This window comes from Grampus griseus (genome assembly GCF_964374135.1).
Source record: "Grampus griseus genome assembly, chromosome: 10".
Classification (NCBI taxonomy): Eukaryota; Metazoa; Chordata; class Mammalia; order Artiodactyla; family Delphinidae; genus Grampus; species Grampus griseus.
The window spans coordinates 99,359,555-99,377,626 of NC_139004.1; the positions used below are offsets into that span (position 1 = coordinate 99,359,555).

An 18,072-nucleotide genomic window follows, 5' to 3' on the forward strand; every position below is an offset into this window, starting at 1 on the left:
GACAGCTCTCTACAAAATGTCTCTGCGATGCTGTATGCCTAGCGTGTTCACGTTCGTTCATTTCTGTTTTTGCAATTCAGTCGCCTTTGTATTTTGATTGGTTACAGGAGGTGATTCTAAGCCGTTGGGTTTCTTCACGGGAGAGGAGCGATCAAGACGAACTTTAACAACTCAGCCTCAGGTTTCTGATTTCACCAGCAAATGTTACTGAGTCTCCTGTATAAGCCAAGTTCAGGGCGAGGTAAAGAGTCCTTTTATTGTAATTGCCCATTAATGTAAAAATTTTAAAGAGCGTGGCACTCCCAGCACCGGAAAGTGTTAGTGTGTTAGAAGTTGAAATTACACAGGGAAGAAGAGCCCTGTGCGGGGACTACAGGTTCTGTCCTTGGATCGGTCACTCACTGACCCCGGGCCTCTCGCCTCAGGGCCTCGTCCTTTCTGCGTGGGGGCTGGACTAGGCCAGTCCCAAGAGGACCCTCCCAGCAACAGGCAACTTCTGTTACTCTCTGATTTTACCTGAAATGGTAGTTTCTCTCCAGGCGGCTCTGCAGTTTTCAGGGCACCACTGTGCACCTGCCTCTCTCATTACCCACGTCCAATCTGTCCTGGAAGAGGGGCTTCTGTCCACACGTCTCCAGCTCTCCAGGAACTTGCAGCCAATTTCGCAAACATGGGAAATTCCATTTACTGTCTACCAAGGATTTCTGTATCATAGGAAGCATTTTAAAACACATTACCTCATTATTTATCTCAGTGAACCTATTGGTGGGCACGTTGTGTAGAGTACACAACAGTATTGTGCAGGATTAGATAAGAATTGTATCTTGCTTCGCTGAACTCGTTATAAAATAAAAATATGTGGTGAAAAAATGAATGGAGATATATAGTGAATGCAATTAATATTTGGTAAAACACAGTAAACGAAGCCCTTTTTTAAATTGTTTAGATGGCAGTGAGTTGCCTGAGGGGCAGCGGGGGGTGGGGGGGATGGGTGGAGGGGACGGTGAACAATGTCTGAGATCCACCCAGCGCCCAAATTCACATCACTGGCCGGCAGCCTTCTCCTTGACACCAAGTACCCCAGAAGCGGATGGCTAAGAACCATCTTGGGAAGCTGTGGGATGAAAACACCAAAATGGGCCTCTGTTTGCATTCCCTTGACCTTGGGCTTAGAGCTCCTGATGACTGAAAATTCTGCTTGAGGTTGAGTGTTTAAGGGGTTGCTTCTCTTCTCCTCGCGGTACCGCTCTGGCAGCCAGACCGTTTCGTCGGCGTGATCTGCGTCTTACACATTTGGAGTCCAGGTGATGGAGCTCCCCTTCCTTCCCTGTTTCAGACCAGTAAAGCCCATCCGTTTGAAAGAGCCTGTGGCAACCTTCTTGCTCTTCATCAGTGATGAGAAGAGTTGGTCAGCATTTTTACCGTCCGCCTTGCTTACTCCAGGCTCCTTACACCGCAGAAGACTTGGCTTTGAATCACCACTTTATCAAAACGTTGAAAGTCAGCAAAAAATTTTAAGAGCCGTTTCTTTCCTATTTCATTCATCATTTGTGATGACACTCCTTTCCAAGCCTAATCAGTGCTTCGAATGCCTTTATGGTAAAAACTCTGCCATGAATCCTTCATCAAAGTTCAGTCACCCTATCAGCTCTCCAGGTACTGTATCATCAGCTGATATGCTTTGAAGGTTGTGGTGACTCCTTGGAATAAAGGCTACATTAAAGGTGTGTGAAAGCGGAAAGACCACAGTTATTATCCGTAACTGAAAGCTCTAGAAGGATGCCTAGAAGCATCATCTTCCGTCAAAGAAGCCTTGTGTGAAAGATTCTCCTGCGTCATGTGTATGGTTTGAACACCGTGTAGCAGGCCATGCGCTTTGTTTTCAAAAAAAAAAAAAGCTCAGGTTCATCAAGATTGGAAATTTGCTCTGCAGTAGCCACCTTCGGGAATTTCAGGGGTCACTGGGGGAGCTGCTGCAGCCTTCCATGCAGCTGCAGTCAGGCTTACATAAATCTCCCAGACCTTCCAGGCTGGCTTTAAAACCGAAGTCCATCACCAGATCCTCGTTCCCCACCACTTTCTAACTCTCCATCTGTACCAGCATGTGCTCAGTGGCATCATGCTGACTGGCTGTGCATCCTCCACACACAAATCTCACTAGCTTGATAAAAATAGCTCCCGTGCTCCAGAAGACTGCGAGACTTTGTGGAACCCACACATTTCACAAGTTGTGCTTTGTCACCCACCCAATGCAAAAACCATACACAGGAAAGGGACGCACGTACTTGGCCGAGGTTATACCTTTTATATGATCACCCTTCTCAATAGACTGTCGCTCCAGCTTTTTTTCCTAACAGAGGGGATTTCCTCAGCGTCTGAAACTCACCTGCTTTCTTCATGGACTTCTCCACTTCCAGAGGAGACAGTTTCACCTAATAAAGTGGGGAAAATGAAGTGGTAACACACTACACACCTAAACAGCGTAAGTTCCCGGCAGTCGGCTAAGACAGCGGCGTGTGCTGCGGCCTCTGTTCAGTTCAGACACTCAGAACTTGAGGATTTTGCTGCAGGCTCTTACGTGTTCGTCATTTTTCACTTGGATAGCCAATATGGGCTAATGTTTTTTTGCAAACCATTACAGCCAATGTTTGGATAGTGAGAGTCGAGATGGGGCAGATACCTTTGTGTTCTTGTTTAGCCCGTAGCAGCCTCTGAGTTCAGGGAGTGGGACGCTCCACAGGAGGAATAGGGAGGCTCAGAGGTGGCCGCCGTATGCCACCGCCAGGATGTCCACGCGGGGGACTTGAACCAAGAGCCCTCGGTACCTCTGTGAGATCACTGCAGCTGAAGTGACACCGGCCCAGAAAAATCATATGAGTCCACAGAACAGCCCTGCTAGGGCTCATCCAGTGGAGGTTAGAGGGGAAGGCCACCCACCACTCCAGGCAGGGCCTGGGGTGTGCTGGCAACGCGGGGCAGTGGCAGTGTGCTGGCAACCTCAAGGTTGGGGTATAGCCCGGGGCCCCTGTCACCAGGAACGTGCTGGTCCATGTCACTTGGCACACAGTGTCAGGGGTTCGCAGATTCCATGAGGACCCTCTGTGGATCCAAGGTCAGGAACGTCGGTGCAGAGTGTGGTTCTTAGCTCGTAGTTTCCCCAGAGAGAATTTTATTGAAGTCAGTGTAGTGGAATGAGCCTTCTAGAAAGGACACATTGAGATCTCAGCTCTGCCTCTCCTGGTTCTGTGACCTTGGACGATTTACTTGCCCTTATGAGCACTGATTTTCTTATCTCTAAGATGGGCCGATGATACTGTTTATGACTCTCACCTCAATAAAAGAAAGTAAAAATAATAATATAATGTTAGTGGGAATTCCCTGGCGGTCCAGTGGTTAGGACTCAGCACTTGCACTGCCGTGGGCCTGGGTTCAACGTCTTGTCAGGGAACCGAGATCCTGCAAGCCACGTGGCACTGCCAAAAAAATAATAGTGTTCCCCCAGCGGGTTGCTGGAGGATGCAGCGGGCTGGTCCTTACAGGGTGCTTGAAGCACAGAGCCTGGCCCATAACACCCTTCAGCTCTGCAGCTGTGAGGGTTCATCTGGGGGAAGGAGGAGGCACCATGTCCTTACAGCCACAGTGCACACTGCCTGTGACAGCTGCTGCTTACACAGATGATTACCGTAGGTTGATTCTCCCGCCTTTGTGGAGGCTGGCCTTCTGACCTCAGCCCCAAACTATAAGGGAAAATGGTGATATCTGTGCCTTCACTGTTCTAAAATTCCCTCATAAAGAGATTCAATTCTATAAAATAATTCGTTTATATGTAACACTTGGCAGGGATTAAACCAACATGAATGGGACATAGTTTTAGGCAGGTTTACCAGGCTGGACCTGATTAGGTTTCCCAGCATTTTTGAGCATAGCATACAGATCTGAAAGTTCATTGTTACTTATTGTTAAAGTTTTTATTTTGTCTTAATTATTTTACCTTTATTAAACCATTTTCATTTTCTTTAAAAAAAAAAAAAAGTTGCTCTTTACTTGAATGTGGTTTTTAGTGTTCCCCTGTGGGGAAAGTACTTAGGCTAAAAAGAAATTAAATGTCTCTCCTCCCCATCACCCACCTCCCACTTGTGATTTTTCCAACCGAATTGAATTTTTTAAAACCTGATTACAGGGACTTCCCTGGTGGCGCAGTGGTTGAGAGTCCGCCTGCCGATGCAGGGGACACGAGTTCGTGCCCCGGTCTGGGAAGATCCCACATGCTGCGGAGCGGCTGGGCCCGTGAGCCATGGCCACTGAGCCTGTGCTTCCGGAGCCTGTGCTCCGCAACAGGAAAAGCCACAACAGTGAGAGGCCCGCGTACAGTAATGCAAAAAAAAAAACTGATTACAGACTCAATTATCCCATGAATGTTAACTTCCATAAGACTGTAACTGAGGCCCATTTCTAAAATTGAGAGAGATTTAAATCCATGAGTTTATCTTAAATCTTTGGTTTTTAATATATAAGCTGAAAATTTTTAGTCTTTTTACCATTTTGTGAAATATACGGTTGCCTCAGTTAAGAATACATGATATGGAAAAGCAAATTTGTGAAGTTGTTAAACTAAGGCAGTACTTTTTATTTCAAAGTAATTCACTATGATTTCTTTTAAGTGAAAGTTTTTTAGCATTTAAAAATTTTTGGAATCTTTCCATTTTCAGAAGCAGTATTTCAAAGGTAGATATTCTTCCTGACGTTTAGATGGCACATCTAACATCTGATAGAGTAGAAAGGGTGGAATCAGAAAAATCTGGGTCTGGGGCTTCCCTGGTGGTGCAGTGGCTGAGAGTCCGCCTGCCGATGCAGGGGACGCGGGTTCGTGCCCCGGTCCGGGAAGATCCCACGTGCCGCGGAGCGGCTGGGCCCGTGAGCCATGGCCGCTGAGCCTGCGCGTCCGGAGCCTGTGCTCCGCGACGGGAGAGGCCACAACAGTGAGAGGCCCACGTACCGCAAAAAAAAAACACAAAATAAAACAAAAAAAGAAAAACCTGGGTCCAAGAGTCCAGGTCTGCACTAGGAAAACAGTGGTGACCTTGGGAACATCGCTTAATCCCTCTGAACCTCAGTTTCCTCACCTGTGAAGTGGGCATAATTACTAGCTCCGGAGTTTGTTTCGCAGACTAAATGAGATGGTCTGTGAAAGAATCTGGCACATTATAGGTGTGCTTTTTTCCCTTTCAGATGAACCAGAAGTGTGAGCATTGACATAATTATTTCCTCTAGGAAGTAAAAAGCCTATTTTATGCCCTGGTAGGTAACACAGTGGAGGAGGAGGTGACAGAAAAAGTTCGAGGTAAAGTAGTGAAGACAGCTCTGGGGATGGGGGAGGGGTACCATGGTAAGCACTTCCTGCACGAAGGGAGCGAGGTGCAGCCATTGCGGGTGGCTTCTTGTTTTTTTAATATCGTTTATTGGGTTTTCCTGGTTATAAGAGTAATCCATGCACGCTGTGGAGGCTTTGGAAAAATGCCTTCGTGTGGGTTAGTTTAGTCTTGCGGATCGGTGACTCTGTGGCCTTGCTGTGAACGGGAGCCCAGCCGTCCATCATCCCAGGAGCGCTGACGAAGACAGATGTGTGCCCAGGGCTGCGCTCACCGCTGATGTGAAGGAGTGCACTTGGGCTGCCAGGTGGACCTCAGATTTCATCTGGGGTTGGAGTTGGTGCCAGTGCTGAGGATTCTCAGCTCACACTTCTGCAGAGCTGAGCCACGTCGCCCATCTGTCTGTGGTATTCTGATGCCGCATTTCCTTTACTGGGGTAAAACCTGTAGGCTGGTACTGTGGTTTTGTGAGCAGGGCATTTGTAGCCTGCTGAAGTGAAAGAAGAAATACGAGGCCGACCGCTACCAAAGGCACCTCCAGGGTGTAGAGCAGCCCCGAAAATAGGGAGTGGGGATTGTTAAAGCTTTGTTTGAAAATGAAGGTCAAGCACTTGGAGAAAGCATGAAATTAGCGTTTCTAATATTAACAATTTTTTTTTTTTTTTTTTTTTGACTGCATTGGGTCTTCATTGCTGCGCGCGGTCTTTCCCTAGTTGCGGTGAGCCGGGGCTACTCTTTGTTGCGGTGCACAGGCTTCTCATTGTGGTGGCTTCTCTTGCTGCAGAGCATAGGCTCTAGGCGCACAGGCTTCAGTAGTTGTGGCACGCACAGGCTTCAGTAGTTTTGGCACGCAGACTTAGTAGTTGTGGCTTGCGGGCTGTAGAGTGCAGGCTCAGTAGTTGTGGCATACGGGCTTCGTTGCTCTGTGGCATGTGGGATCTTCCCGGACCAGGGCTTGAACCCATGTCCCCTGCATTGGCAGGCAGATTGTTAACCACTGTGTCACCAGAGAAGTCCCAACAATTCTTATTTTAATTGTTTTATGACATGTTTCTTATCTGCTGTTCATATTTGAATGCTGATGAAAGCAGAATGCTTATCTTCTCTAACGATGGCAAATTGCTGACCCAGTTGCCGTACACCCTGCGTGCCACTGGTCGCTTTCGGGTCGCTAGGTGCTGGAGGTAACTGCACAGGCTTTGCAGTCAAACCTGGTCTGAACCCTGGTTTTGCCACTGGGTGCCTTTGGGCAAGTCCGTTTCCCTTGTCATCTGTAAAATGGGCATGATGTCAGTACCTACCTCACAGGATGGTCTTAGAGATTAAAAGAGAAGAGTAAGAAGTGTTTACTCTGGTGTGGAGTCTTTTATGAATACGCGTTAATTGCAGCTGTTATGATTACTAATAATAGGGTAAAGAACTGGTCCAGGGAAGCAGAGTCCTAAGACAGAGCTTAAAGAGAATGGGGCAAATCGGAATATCCCCCAAACCCCACGCCCCTTTCATCTTTACCCGCTGAGGTCTTTATGATTCCTTGAACACAGAGTAGCAGGCAGGTCATTTAAGGTGGTCTCATTTTCTAGGTAGGAAGTTTTGTATTTCTTAAAGAACAGTCCTAAAACTTAACAAATGCAAATGTTGAGCTGCCTGCAATTTTTCCCACTGAAGTCGCTAGTGTGGAACACTGACCAATGCCTCTTTGGAAACAAGCTTGAAGAATCTGTAGCAAGTTTTCGGAATATCTTTATTACTGAGTAACTATTGCTACCTTGAAGATGGGTTTGGTTTTTGGAAATTAGACATGATTCGGTGCCCACGCTGAGGAATAAGATTAGGTGGATAGTATATCACGTTTGGTCAAAAACAGAGAGTTCTGGAAGCAGTTTCCAAAGAGGAATCCTGAAATGTTTTGATCACTGGCTATTTAAAGTCTGATTATCTGGGTGTAAAAATTCTAATGTGCTTGTTAACAATCCTTGTGGTTACTCATCTCAGTCGTCCCCTTCCTCCTCCTGAAGGTATGAGAGACAGAAGACGGACTTTCATCGTGTCCTTTCTGAATTCTGCACCTAGAGTGGGCAGAGGAGGTGATTTGCTGTGGTAACTCCAACACCCCAACTCCCCACCTCAGGCCAGGGAAATAGGTTGATTGAGGAATTGCCAGTCCTGTTTGTGCGTGTAGACACAGAAAGGCTGACCCAGGAGGAGTGCATGGTTCCCGGCTCAGATTCTGAGACCTTTTTCCTTTTTTTTTTTTTTTTAACTATTATTGATTGTCAAAAGGTTACCATGTGCTTTTTATATAAAAACAATGAGGTGAAGGCAGTCATTACTTCATAAACTGTAAGGGTCTCTTCCTACAAATCCCCAATTTCTGGATTCACAGTGAAAGGTGAATTTGTTCCCTACTTAATTTATAGGAAGAGTTCTCATTGCTCTGTGAAAAAAAGATGCTGCCACTTTACGCTGTAACATGGACCCCAAACTACGGTGAAAACAATTTTAGTTGTGGTGCCTACAATTTTGAAAACCCAGGACAATTTTTATTCATTTCGTAAATTCTTACACTGCAGTAAGCTGAAATATGCGTAAAGGGAAGCCGTCTAACTCTTTTTTATTAAACACAGTTGAAGACATATAGAGGCCCAGTAGCTGTTCCAGGCGGGAACCCCCAGACATCACTTCCTGTCTGCTCTCAGGTGCGATGCGCGCTCAGCACGAGCCGCTTCCCGGACGTGGGCTTGTCTGGGGACCAGGGGGCTCGATGACGTAGAAGCCGTGCTCTTCTATCATGCGGTAGAGCATGATGTACTTGGAAGCCTTCCTCGTCCTCGGGATCACGAACTTCTCCGTGAACTCGTCCCGGTCCAGCCGCTCCTCGCCCTGTGTGGCCAGGACGCAGTTAATGAACTTGAGGGCGTAGCTGTAGCAGTTGTGGTGGTCTTCTTCGTACCTTATGGGGCAAGGGCGTCGAGAAGACAAGGCTTAGCCCTGAGCTGCCCAAGGCCTTTCATAATTTTAACCTCGCTGCAAGCTGGGCCCCCATGTGTGCTGGCCCCCTTGATGACATAGTGTCCAGAGGTGCAGGTCAGAGGGACACTTGGCATCTGGGGCTATTTCTGCTTGCAGCTTAAGTACAGCTAGGACTCACCGAGGTGTCCAGAGTGGTGACTCAAGTTGCATATAGGCCCCAATTTGGAGAACTTAATTTCACTGAAATTCTAGATTCTCGAAGTGGAATTCCATGTCTGAGTTTTATGATATCCTACAGTGTCTAAACTTATTTCAAGGGAAGCATCAGGACAGTTTAAGTCCACAAGTATGCTATATATCTTCTACAGTGATAAGGGGGCAAGGAATCGATAAATTAATTTCAAACTTGCTGAAACTTAAAATGGGGGAGCTTTGGATAGGTTTACATTTTGAACCTCATTTAAAATTGTTTTGTTTTAAGGGAATATAATACTGTGGGTTTTGCTGTACATATTATTAAATGTCGAGTGTGTAAAGGAGTCAAATAAGTGAAATAACTAGAGGACTAAGGTCTGGTCCCTTCAGCTCTTAGAGTGCTGTGGTTCTGTCGGGGAAATGTGTGCTAGCTCACCTCTGCAGAAACCCCAAGTAATTCAGCCCCTGCTTAATTCTGTTACAGACACTACTATCTCAGTACAGGCTCAACATGCAAGTCAGTGCAGCTTAGCGTCCTCTGTGAGCTGTGATGGCACCTGGTGGTGAGTGAGGGCCCTGTCCTACCTGTGAGGCAGCCAGGCCCCCGTGGTGGAGAAGTCTTCCAGGTACTTGTCCCACTGGTCCATCAGTCCGAACATGTCGGGCTGCAGGAGCGGGATGCTCACGCTCTGCCCCCAGCCCGCTTCGTCTCGCTGGACACCGTGCACCGTGTAATTATACACGACTCCTGCCGCCAAAACCAAAATCACACGGAGGCGTCAGGGGAAACGCACCCCGGTGAACGGGACAGCAGCCACCTGCTAACTGCACACAACAGGAGCCCAGACAGCACTTCCCGATTGCAGTCCGAGAGCTCTCGAAGCCCCTCCTCCAGGGAGCCTCTGCCTCCTTGCTCTCAGCACCCGAGGTTGTCCCAGAGAAACGAGACAGTAATAGGTGCTGGGGTGATCATCTCCAGATATTTTTGTTGAAGTTCTCTTGTCTACAAAGGCGTCCGTCTCACTTCCTTAAATCAGCAGTACATTTCTCCTGACAAAGACTGGTGCAGATTTGACTGTTCGTGACAGTCAATGAGTTCAAAACCCAGTCCTAGGTTTCTGTTCACAGTGTCAGTTCTCCTGCCTCAAGGGAGCAGCAAGGGCTGTAATCAGACTTCACCTGTGGGACCTGATCGCAGCCACAAGTGGCTGGCCTCGCTCACCATTCCCAGGCCTGCACCCTCCTGCTGGCGGCACTCCCCAGGCCTTTTCCTGCAGACTGTGCCCTCCAAGCTAAATCTGGCCAAAGGAACCATTTTATTTAAATGTGCTGCTTTTCTGATTTTTTAAAGCAAACTTTCGCAGGGCCTACCACACGCTCAGGTGCTGTGTCCCCCCAGTTTATCCCTGGTGTTCCTGCTTGGCCCCTGGAGACCCCAAGTATGAGGACCCAGTGGCAGTGGGCTGAGTGTGGCATTGGGAGCAGAGGGTCTGCTTCTAACACAAGATGAGGTCTTGGACAACTCAACCTCTCTGGATGTCTGTTTCTTCCTCTCTTAAAAACTAAGAAAAAACATACACGTTTGCAATGTTTTTAATGTTTTCTCAGCTCTTGGCTGAGAAAACATTAAAGAGCTTTCAGATACTTAGTATCGTTAGTAACGTTGCCACATTACTTTCTCTCTAGAAATACTGCTCTCTTCTAACCAGGTATTGGGGGAACTTTTTAAGCTATGAAAGCGCACTTACCATTTGTGTTGGTTATCCCCACGTGAAGATCAGACCTTCCGTCATACTCCCTGGAAGAAACAAGAGCGTTTTTGTCCTCTCATTTGCACACACTAGGCGTGTGGAATTGGTATTTAAAGTGGGAGGAGAACAGTGGGCCTCCCCTCTTGGCCGGTGCCAGAACTCGGCCTCGGTGCCAGAGGCCAGGTTAGTGGAAAGGCCAAGAGTACGTGTGAGGTAGAAAACAGTGCCCTGCACCCGCTCTGGATTTTCTTGGCCCCCGCAGTCCTAAAGGTGAGTGTGCTGGAAGGCCAGCCCTGCTGGAGCGTAACGTCAGCATGACGCCTGGCTCTGCAGCAGAGGGGCCCACCCGGCTGTCAGCTGTTGAGGAAGCTCCTGACTCCTCCTTAAGTGTGAGAGGGCAGCCCGTTCCTCAGGCCAACGTGGGTGAGAGGGTCCTGAAAGCACCTCAGTGGGCTTCTACCTTTGAAACTAATATGGTCTTGAAGCCTGTGGCCACACTCACTTTTCCTGGACAGCCCTTCTTTCCTGAAATTATTCTTCCCCCAAGGCTGTGCATCAGATGTATAACTCCAGGTAATTTAACCTCTATATACGATCCCAGGCTATCACTTGTTTGCCGCGAGACTTTCTCACCTGTGAGATGGAAATAGCATTAGCTCCTAGCAAGCTGGTTGTAAGAGTAAAATGCCTGTTGAGTGCCACCATGTAGAGGTGTCACATAAGTCAGGTAATTTTTAAATGATGCGCTCCTTTGTCAGACCACAGTTCTGAATGTTTGGTTCCTCGTTCAAGCAAGCAGTCCCGGGGTTTACAATGGCCAAGGACACAAATGGCTGCCCACCTCTTCAGAGCAGTCCCCCCAAGCCGTCTTGTTGCAGCCACTGTGAGTTTTCTGAGACCCTGTGGGTTCAGAGGTTGAGAATGAAGCTGGGAAAAACAGTAAGTCTTGGGTGGCCGATCACGGTGCTGGACCTGGATGTGTGCCATCCGCAGATCACTCCCTGCATGTACAGCCTCTCTGTTTCCCGCCTAAATCCCAGGCGTTCCCTCTCACTCCCGCTCTCCTCCAGTTATTTCTCATTCATGCAACATGTCAACTACGGGCCTGTCATTTGAAGTGAAGTGCTAGTGACACAACGGGAAATGAGGTCCCTGCCTCACAGGGTTTGCCTGCTTCCAGAGAAGACTTTTCTCGTTTTAGTTTAACAAGTTGTTAATAGATTGAGAAGTGTTACAGAAGCATGTGATGGGGAGGGCCAGGGCCACCCCTATCCCATATGATAGTTTTGTACAGATTAAGAAAAGGTGCCCCTTCTTCCTGCAGAGGCAGCTCTGCCCAGGGTGCTGCCCAGGGTGAGTGGAATGCAGGCTGAACTTCGGTATCCGCCACTGCCTTGGCCAGGTGCCTTTGTGCAGTCCACAAGCTGCACGGCCCTATATGGCAGCCCTGAGGGATCCTCATCTAGTTAGATCAGAGCCTCCGTGATTCCTTTGAATCACTGCTGGTTCTCTTAAGTAGATGAAATTGTCTCAAGATGAGTTGTGGGGAGTTGGTCCTGAGGGTTTAGAAACAGGAGGAGAGGGAAAAAACTAGTCTGGAACTCGGCCTTCAAGGGACTGGTGGGCAGGGGGCTCCTTGGGTTCTGCAGGTCCTGGCCTGAGTTCCTGAGGGGGATAGGAAGATGCCTAAGCACACGATGTATTTCCACACCACCACCTCCTTTCTGCTGCTGCCGAGGGAGGCCAGGGCTGTTAGTGTCACCACCACATCACAGAAGAGAGGAATGCTTCTCAGGGGCTAGCCTGAAAGCCTGTCGCGTGTTGTGTCATTTCTGGAGAGCAGGGCAGCAGCTTGTTCACTGTGACATCCCTAGCATTTCCCACACACAGCTGCTCAGTGAGCACCTGTTGAGTGAACCAGCGTTACAGGAAGTGAATTCTGAATTTTAAGCTCTGTTCAAAAGCTTTCGGAATCCAACCAGTTACTAACTCCAAGTTAGCGTGAATGAGGGGCCTTATAAAACAGTTTGGGCTTCATGAATCTGGTTAAGGGAGAAATGAAGGTTCTCCCAGTCACGTTCTGAGCTGAGTATGAAAATATTGGGACAGGAAGGAGCGTGTTGGTTCAACGTCGTGCCTGGCACCCGGGCCAGGTTTATAGGCCTTTTCACTGACCCTCACAACTCTGCAAGGTCAGCGGGTCCTCATTTTACAGGTGAGGAACCAGAGACTCGGAGAGGGTCCTGGAGCTGGTCTGAATCAGGGTAGGAATGGGGGGCTTCTTGGCGTACAAGCCTGCACGGTCCCCTCTGCATCCCGCTGCCTCCCCGAGGAAGGGTCAGGAGTGCAGTCTGTTGTGCCCCTAGTGTTTGACCAATGCCTTGTACACACGTCGGTTCGTTTCATCCCCATAGGGACTGGAAGGAAATTGATTAAGGAAGTTAGCGAGCAGGAAAGTAGTCAACTCCAATTTTCTTATCCCAAACCAGCACTAGAGGGCAGGAGGGACTCAGGAGGGTATGTTTCAAGGAGGCAGGAAGGTCTGGGCATCAGACCACAATAGTGTGCACGACACACTTCCCAAAGCTCGCACCATTACTCATCACTGTTCTCTTGAAACCTGGCTCGTGCAGGGCCAGTTCCAATTCCACCTGTAAACTCAGGACTCTTAAGAAGGCACCATCCTTTCTTTTGATTTCTGAAATGTTTCTTAAAGTCAGGTGACGTCTACCATTGAAACAGACCAGCTCTAGTCTCAATTTCATGCACCTCCATGCAAAATAGTCTGTACGTGGCCATCCTTCAGGCTCTGTGCAGGGTACCTGCTTGTCACAAATGTTACAAACTAACTCGAAGTAAAGGTATTATTTTGATGAGATTAGCTGCTGGGTCATTTTCCCAGTTAGCCTCTTAGCACAAAATCTATGGGTAAAAAAAATCTCCAGGCTATCGATTCCTCTCTCTTAAAATTGTATAAGCAGGTTTGACCTTCGTATAGTCTTGCACTTATCATTCCAGGAAAGTATGCACCCTTCTATTCTTATGAAACAAAAAGGCCAACATTTTAGGATTTAACACCAGACCGCTGAAAAGGTTATCCACCAACTCTCACACTGTATATAGCACGTTAGAAAAAGAAAGTTTAAGTGACTAAAACAGAGGAGGGAAGCTTTGCACAATCCAATGCAACACATAAAACACTGTACCTAAGAAACGTCCCTTGAGTTGGTCTGAGGAGGAATGAACACTCTTCTTGATGCCCATCGGTAAACGGATTAGGGATGCTGACAGGTGCTTCCTCCAGCTTCCTGGAGCCCACGTCCTGCCGGCAGAGGGGGCAGCATGGCGGCACGCTGAAGCTGTAGATGTACTTCTGACAGTGGTTGAATTTGATAATAGGCTTCCCAGCCTCTGGGCGCTGCATGGCTTTCCCCTCCTGGGCAAGGAGGGGTGCGTTCCCCAGGACTTCCTTTTCCGCGTTACATGGCCAGCAAATGCCCTCCATCCGAGTAACCTGATAACAGTGATGTCATTCTGACTGGTGGCTTCAGAAGCCAAAACAGCTAGGGTTAACCTGTAACCAGGCCTCCCCATGAACAGGTGTCTTAAAGAGCCAGCTTCATTTGTGCTCACAACGTTTCTTTCTAGCCTTTGTACGTTTTGCAACAGTCGATAGCCAGCTCTTCCTCATTCTCCAAAGCCCTACCTTTCTGTGAAACCTTCCTCAGCTTCCCCCAGCGTTCCCTTGCGCTGGCAGCACTGTATTTGTTTCCACCAGCGCTGTTATTTAATTGGTCTCTGAGCTTCTTGGAGTTAGTGACCCACATTTACTTTTGGTTTTCTAGAATAGGTTATATCGTTTGGGTTTTGGGTAAATAAATGGAATCCTTACTTTGAGGCTGTTTTTCTTTTGATATTTTATATTGTAGAAGGACTCATGCTCATAAAAAATTAACAGCACAGGGATAGGGATAGTGGTTACCCGAGGTGGTGGGTGCTGACTGGAAGAGGGCATGAGGGGGACCTGGGGTCTGGGGTTGTGCTGATTCATTATCTAGGTGCTGATTATACGAGAATATTCAGTTTGTGAAAATACATCAAGCTGTACGTTTTACTATATGCACTTTATGATTCTTCAGTTTTAAAATAATTTTAAGCAGCTGCATAAGGATATGTGGAAAGAAAGGTAATGCGCCCCCATTTCTCATAGCATTTTTCCACCCACCGTATTGTACTCCCGGGAGAAAACTGCAAGGTAAAATAAGTGAATATTTCCACATACTTTCTTCAAACCCCAATGTTGTTTTACTGTATACTGTTTTGAAATTTGTGGTTTTCTCTCATCTTGGAAACTTTTTCACACTATCAGTTGTATAGGTCCAGCTCAGCCTTTCAGATGCCTGCAGAGGAATCCAAAGTTTGGTGGCAACACACTTTCCTTAGCCAATCGCCTCCTGATGCCTGTGGTTGCAGAGAAAAGCGATCGTAGAGGGAAGACCCACAGAGAAGGTGTCATGGCAGGTAAAGGCGCTTCAGAAAAGTGTTTCCTAATGTGCATTTAAATAAGGCACAGTATGCTGAAGTGCAGAAAAGCACGTATTCAGTGTAATAATAGGGAATGATGATCAGACTCACAGCAATAAAAAAAGACCTTAGAAATCATTTCAACCAACTTTCTCTTGTTACAGCGAAGGCAGACAGGTTATAGCTAGACGCGCAGCTCAGGTGACAAGGATCTGAGATTGTTCATTATTAATATAAACCACCGCTACTGTTCGATTGTTTGTGTGACGCAAGTTACTTTCAACTGAGAATATATTCATCTTCATGACCCCAATACCAAGAGGTATTTTTAGTCCTATGAAAAGAAACAGAGGAGCCATGCCTTAATAAACATTTTTAATATGCTAGCATTCTTTTTTTTAAATCGTTTCTTGATCTTTTCAGTGAACAGAGCAGGGTAAAAAAAGGTGCACACACACATGCATGCATGCATACGCATAAGGATTACATGCTGTTTCCAATTCAACTTCAGGACTAGTGTTTTTACTTAATCTCTTCTATAGTACATTTGTATCTCTTTTCCTCCACACTGAAAACCTTGGTCTCAAGGATACAGGGGATGCTTTATCCCACTTTACACAATCTCAGAGTAGCAGTAGTAATACCACCACCTCTAATTATGATTAGAGGGTTTTTTAAATTTTTGCACATACTCTCCCCATCTTCCTCTCATGTATTTAAATGGTTATCCTATTTCTTCACTGTCAAAGCATCTGCCATTGTAAACAATAACCTCTCCCCTCTAGCCCTCGCTAAGGCTTAGTTTTACACACAAATATCTTTTCATGCTCACTATTAGTCCTTTCCTCACTCTCTAATAATTGTGAAGTTCATTCCTAGAAGATTGCTCAGGAAGGGCTCATAGGAAGACTAGTTTCTGAGTTCTTTTTTTTTTTAAATAAATTTATTTATTTATTTTTGGCTGTGTTGGGTCTTTGTTGCTGCACGTGGGTTTTCTCTAGCTGTGGCAAGTGGGGGCTACTCTTCGTTGCCGTGCGCGGGCTTCTCATTGCGGTGGCTTCTCTTGTTGCGGAGCACGGGCTCTAGGCACGCAGGCTTCAGTAGTTGTGGCTCACGGGCTCAGTTGTTCCGTGGCATGTGGGTTCTTCCTGGACCAGGGCTCGAACCCGTGTCCCCTGCACTGGCACGTGGATTCTTAACCGCTGCACCACCAGGGAAGTCCCTCTCTGAGTTCTAGTATGTCGATAACTCATCTCTGTTCTTTAGGTCGGTTTTGCTGGATATAAAATCTGTGGCTCGCATTTTCTTTAATATGTTATTCCATTTTCTTCTGGTATAAAGCACTGCTGTCAAAAGTCTGATGACAAAGCAATTTTCTTTCTCCTATAAGTCGTGTTCTTTTTTGCCAATATGCCCAAAGGATATTTCTTTTTTTTTTAAAAGATCAGTAATTTTATTATACGTCTTGATGTTGTTTTTTTTTTTTTTTTTGATGTTTTTTTTAGGTTGATTTATTCAGGCTTGTGGTATGTTCTGTGTAGTTTTTGAACTTATAAAACTTTATTTTTTTAAAAGTTATAGTCTATTTATAGTTATTATAAAATATTGGCTATATTCCCATGTTGTACAATATAGTCTTGTAGCTTATTTTATACCTAATAGTTTGTTCCTCTTAACCCCCTATCCCTATATTGCCCCTCCCCGCTTCCCTCTCCCCACTGGTAACCACTGGTTTGTTCTTTGTATTTGTGAGTCTGCTTCCTTTTTGTTATATTCTGTGGTGTGCTCTTTGAATATACAGTTTTGTATCTTTTTTATTTCAGGAAATTGTTCATAAATTATAATTTTGAAGACTTGTTCTGTTTCCTTTTTTTGGTTTTGGTTTTCTTTTGGGGGGGGAGTATAGTTGTTTTAAAATGTTGTGTTAGTTTCTACTGTACAGCAAAATGAAGTAGAGTTCCCTGTGCTATACAGCAGGTTCTCATTAGTTGTCTATTCTATATATATTAGTGTATATATGTCAATCCAATCTCCCAATTCTGTTTTGATTTTCTTCTTCATGAAATTCTATTCTCTGTATGTTGGATCCCTTTTTCTATCTACAATATGCCTTACTTTTTTTAAAAAATTGAAACAAAATTTACATATAAAAATCACCCATTTAAAGTGTACAGTTCTGTGGTTTTTACCTAATCTAAGTTCAGAACATTTTTATCACTCCAAAAAAGAAACCTTGTACCTGTTAGCAGTCACTCCCCATTCTTCCTTCCCACTAACCCCTGGCGACCACTAGTCTGCTTCCTGTCAATGGATTTGTCTATTCTGGACATTTCATATAAGTGGAATTATACAATATGGGGTCTTTTGTATCTGGCTTCTTTCACTTGGCATAATGTTTTCAAAGTTCATCCATGTTGTAGCATGTATTGGTTGTTCATTCCTTTTTTATGGCTGAATAATATACCGTTGTACAGAGGTACGACGTTTTGTATATCCTTTCATCAGCTGATGGACATTTGGATTGTTTCCATTTTGGGGCTATTATGAATAACACTGCTATAAACAAGTTTCATATTACTGTACAAGATTTTGTGTGGACATATGTTATCAATTCTCTTGATTATATACCCAGGAGTGGAATTTCTGGGTCACATAGTAACTCTGTATTTAACATTTTGAGCAACTGCCAAACTTTTTTTCAAAGTGGCTGCATCATTTTCCATTCCCACCAGCAATTTAAGAGGGTTCCAATTTCTCCACATCACCAACACTTGTTATTGTCTGTATTTCTTGTTTTAACCTTCCTAGTGGTTTCGAATTGGTATCTCATTGTGGGATTGACTTGCACTTCCTTAATGACTAATGATGCTGAGCGTCTTTTCATGTGCCTGTTGGCCATTTGTATTTCTTCTTTGGAGAAATATCTATTCAAATGCTTTGCCCATTTTTTAATTGGGTTATTTTTTTTATTGTTGAGTTTGTGTTCTTTATATATCTTTGTCTTTTTTTGTATTTTTTGTTTCTTTATATATTCTGGATATACTATATATATTCTAAATACTGTCTTTTCACTTTCTTGATGGTGTTATTTGAAGCAGAAATTTTTAAAAATTTGATTAAGTCAAATGTATCCATTTTTTCTTCTGTTTCTTATGCTTTTGGTGTCCTATTTAAGAATCCATTGCCTAATCCAATGTCATGAAAATTTATGATTACGCTTTCTTCTAAGAGTTTTATACAGGGTCATATCATTTGCAAGT

At 45.6% G+C, this 18,072-nt stretch overlaps 2 protein-coding genes across 3 annotated transcripts in view; one reads left to right on the forward strand and one right to left on the reverse strand.

Moving 5' to 3' along the window:
- Positions 1–832, forward strand: part of TSEN2 (tRNA splicing endonuclease subunit 2) — a 38,900-nt gene extending 38,068 nt beyond the window's left edge. Inside the window, exons 12-13 of one of the 2 annotated variants that reach the window (XR_014297294.1) lie at positions 108–241; positions 540–832. Coding sequence is in view for 1 of the 2 variants with exons in the window: in XM_082663257.1 (XP_082519383.1) it covers positions 108–167 (60 nt within the window). In the remaining variant the exon portion in view is untranslated. Of the gene's footprint in view, positions 1–107 lie in introns of both variants that reach the window. The other variant, XM_082663257.1, reaches the window with a different exon arrangement.
- Positions 833–8,081: 7,249 nt separating this feature from the next.
- Positions 8,082–13,782, reverse strand: MKRN2OS (MKRN2 opposite strand; the record flags this gene model as incomplete). The annotated part of the gene is made up of 4 exons (XM_082664223.1): positions 13,495–13,782; positions 10,286–10,335; positions 9,123–9,285; positions 8,082–8,322 (listed from the first exon to the last, which is right to left on the reverse strand). The coding sequence occupies exons 1-4, from the start codon at positions 13,710–13,712 to the stop codon at positions 8,082–8,084; spliced, it is 672 nt and encodes a 223-aa protein (XP_082520349.1). The 5' UTR covers positions 13,713–13,782.
- Between the last annotated feature and the right edge of the window lie 4,290 nt (positions 13,783–18,072).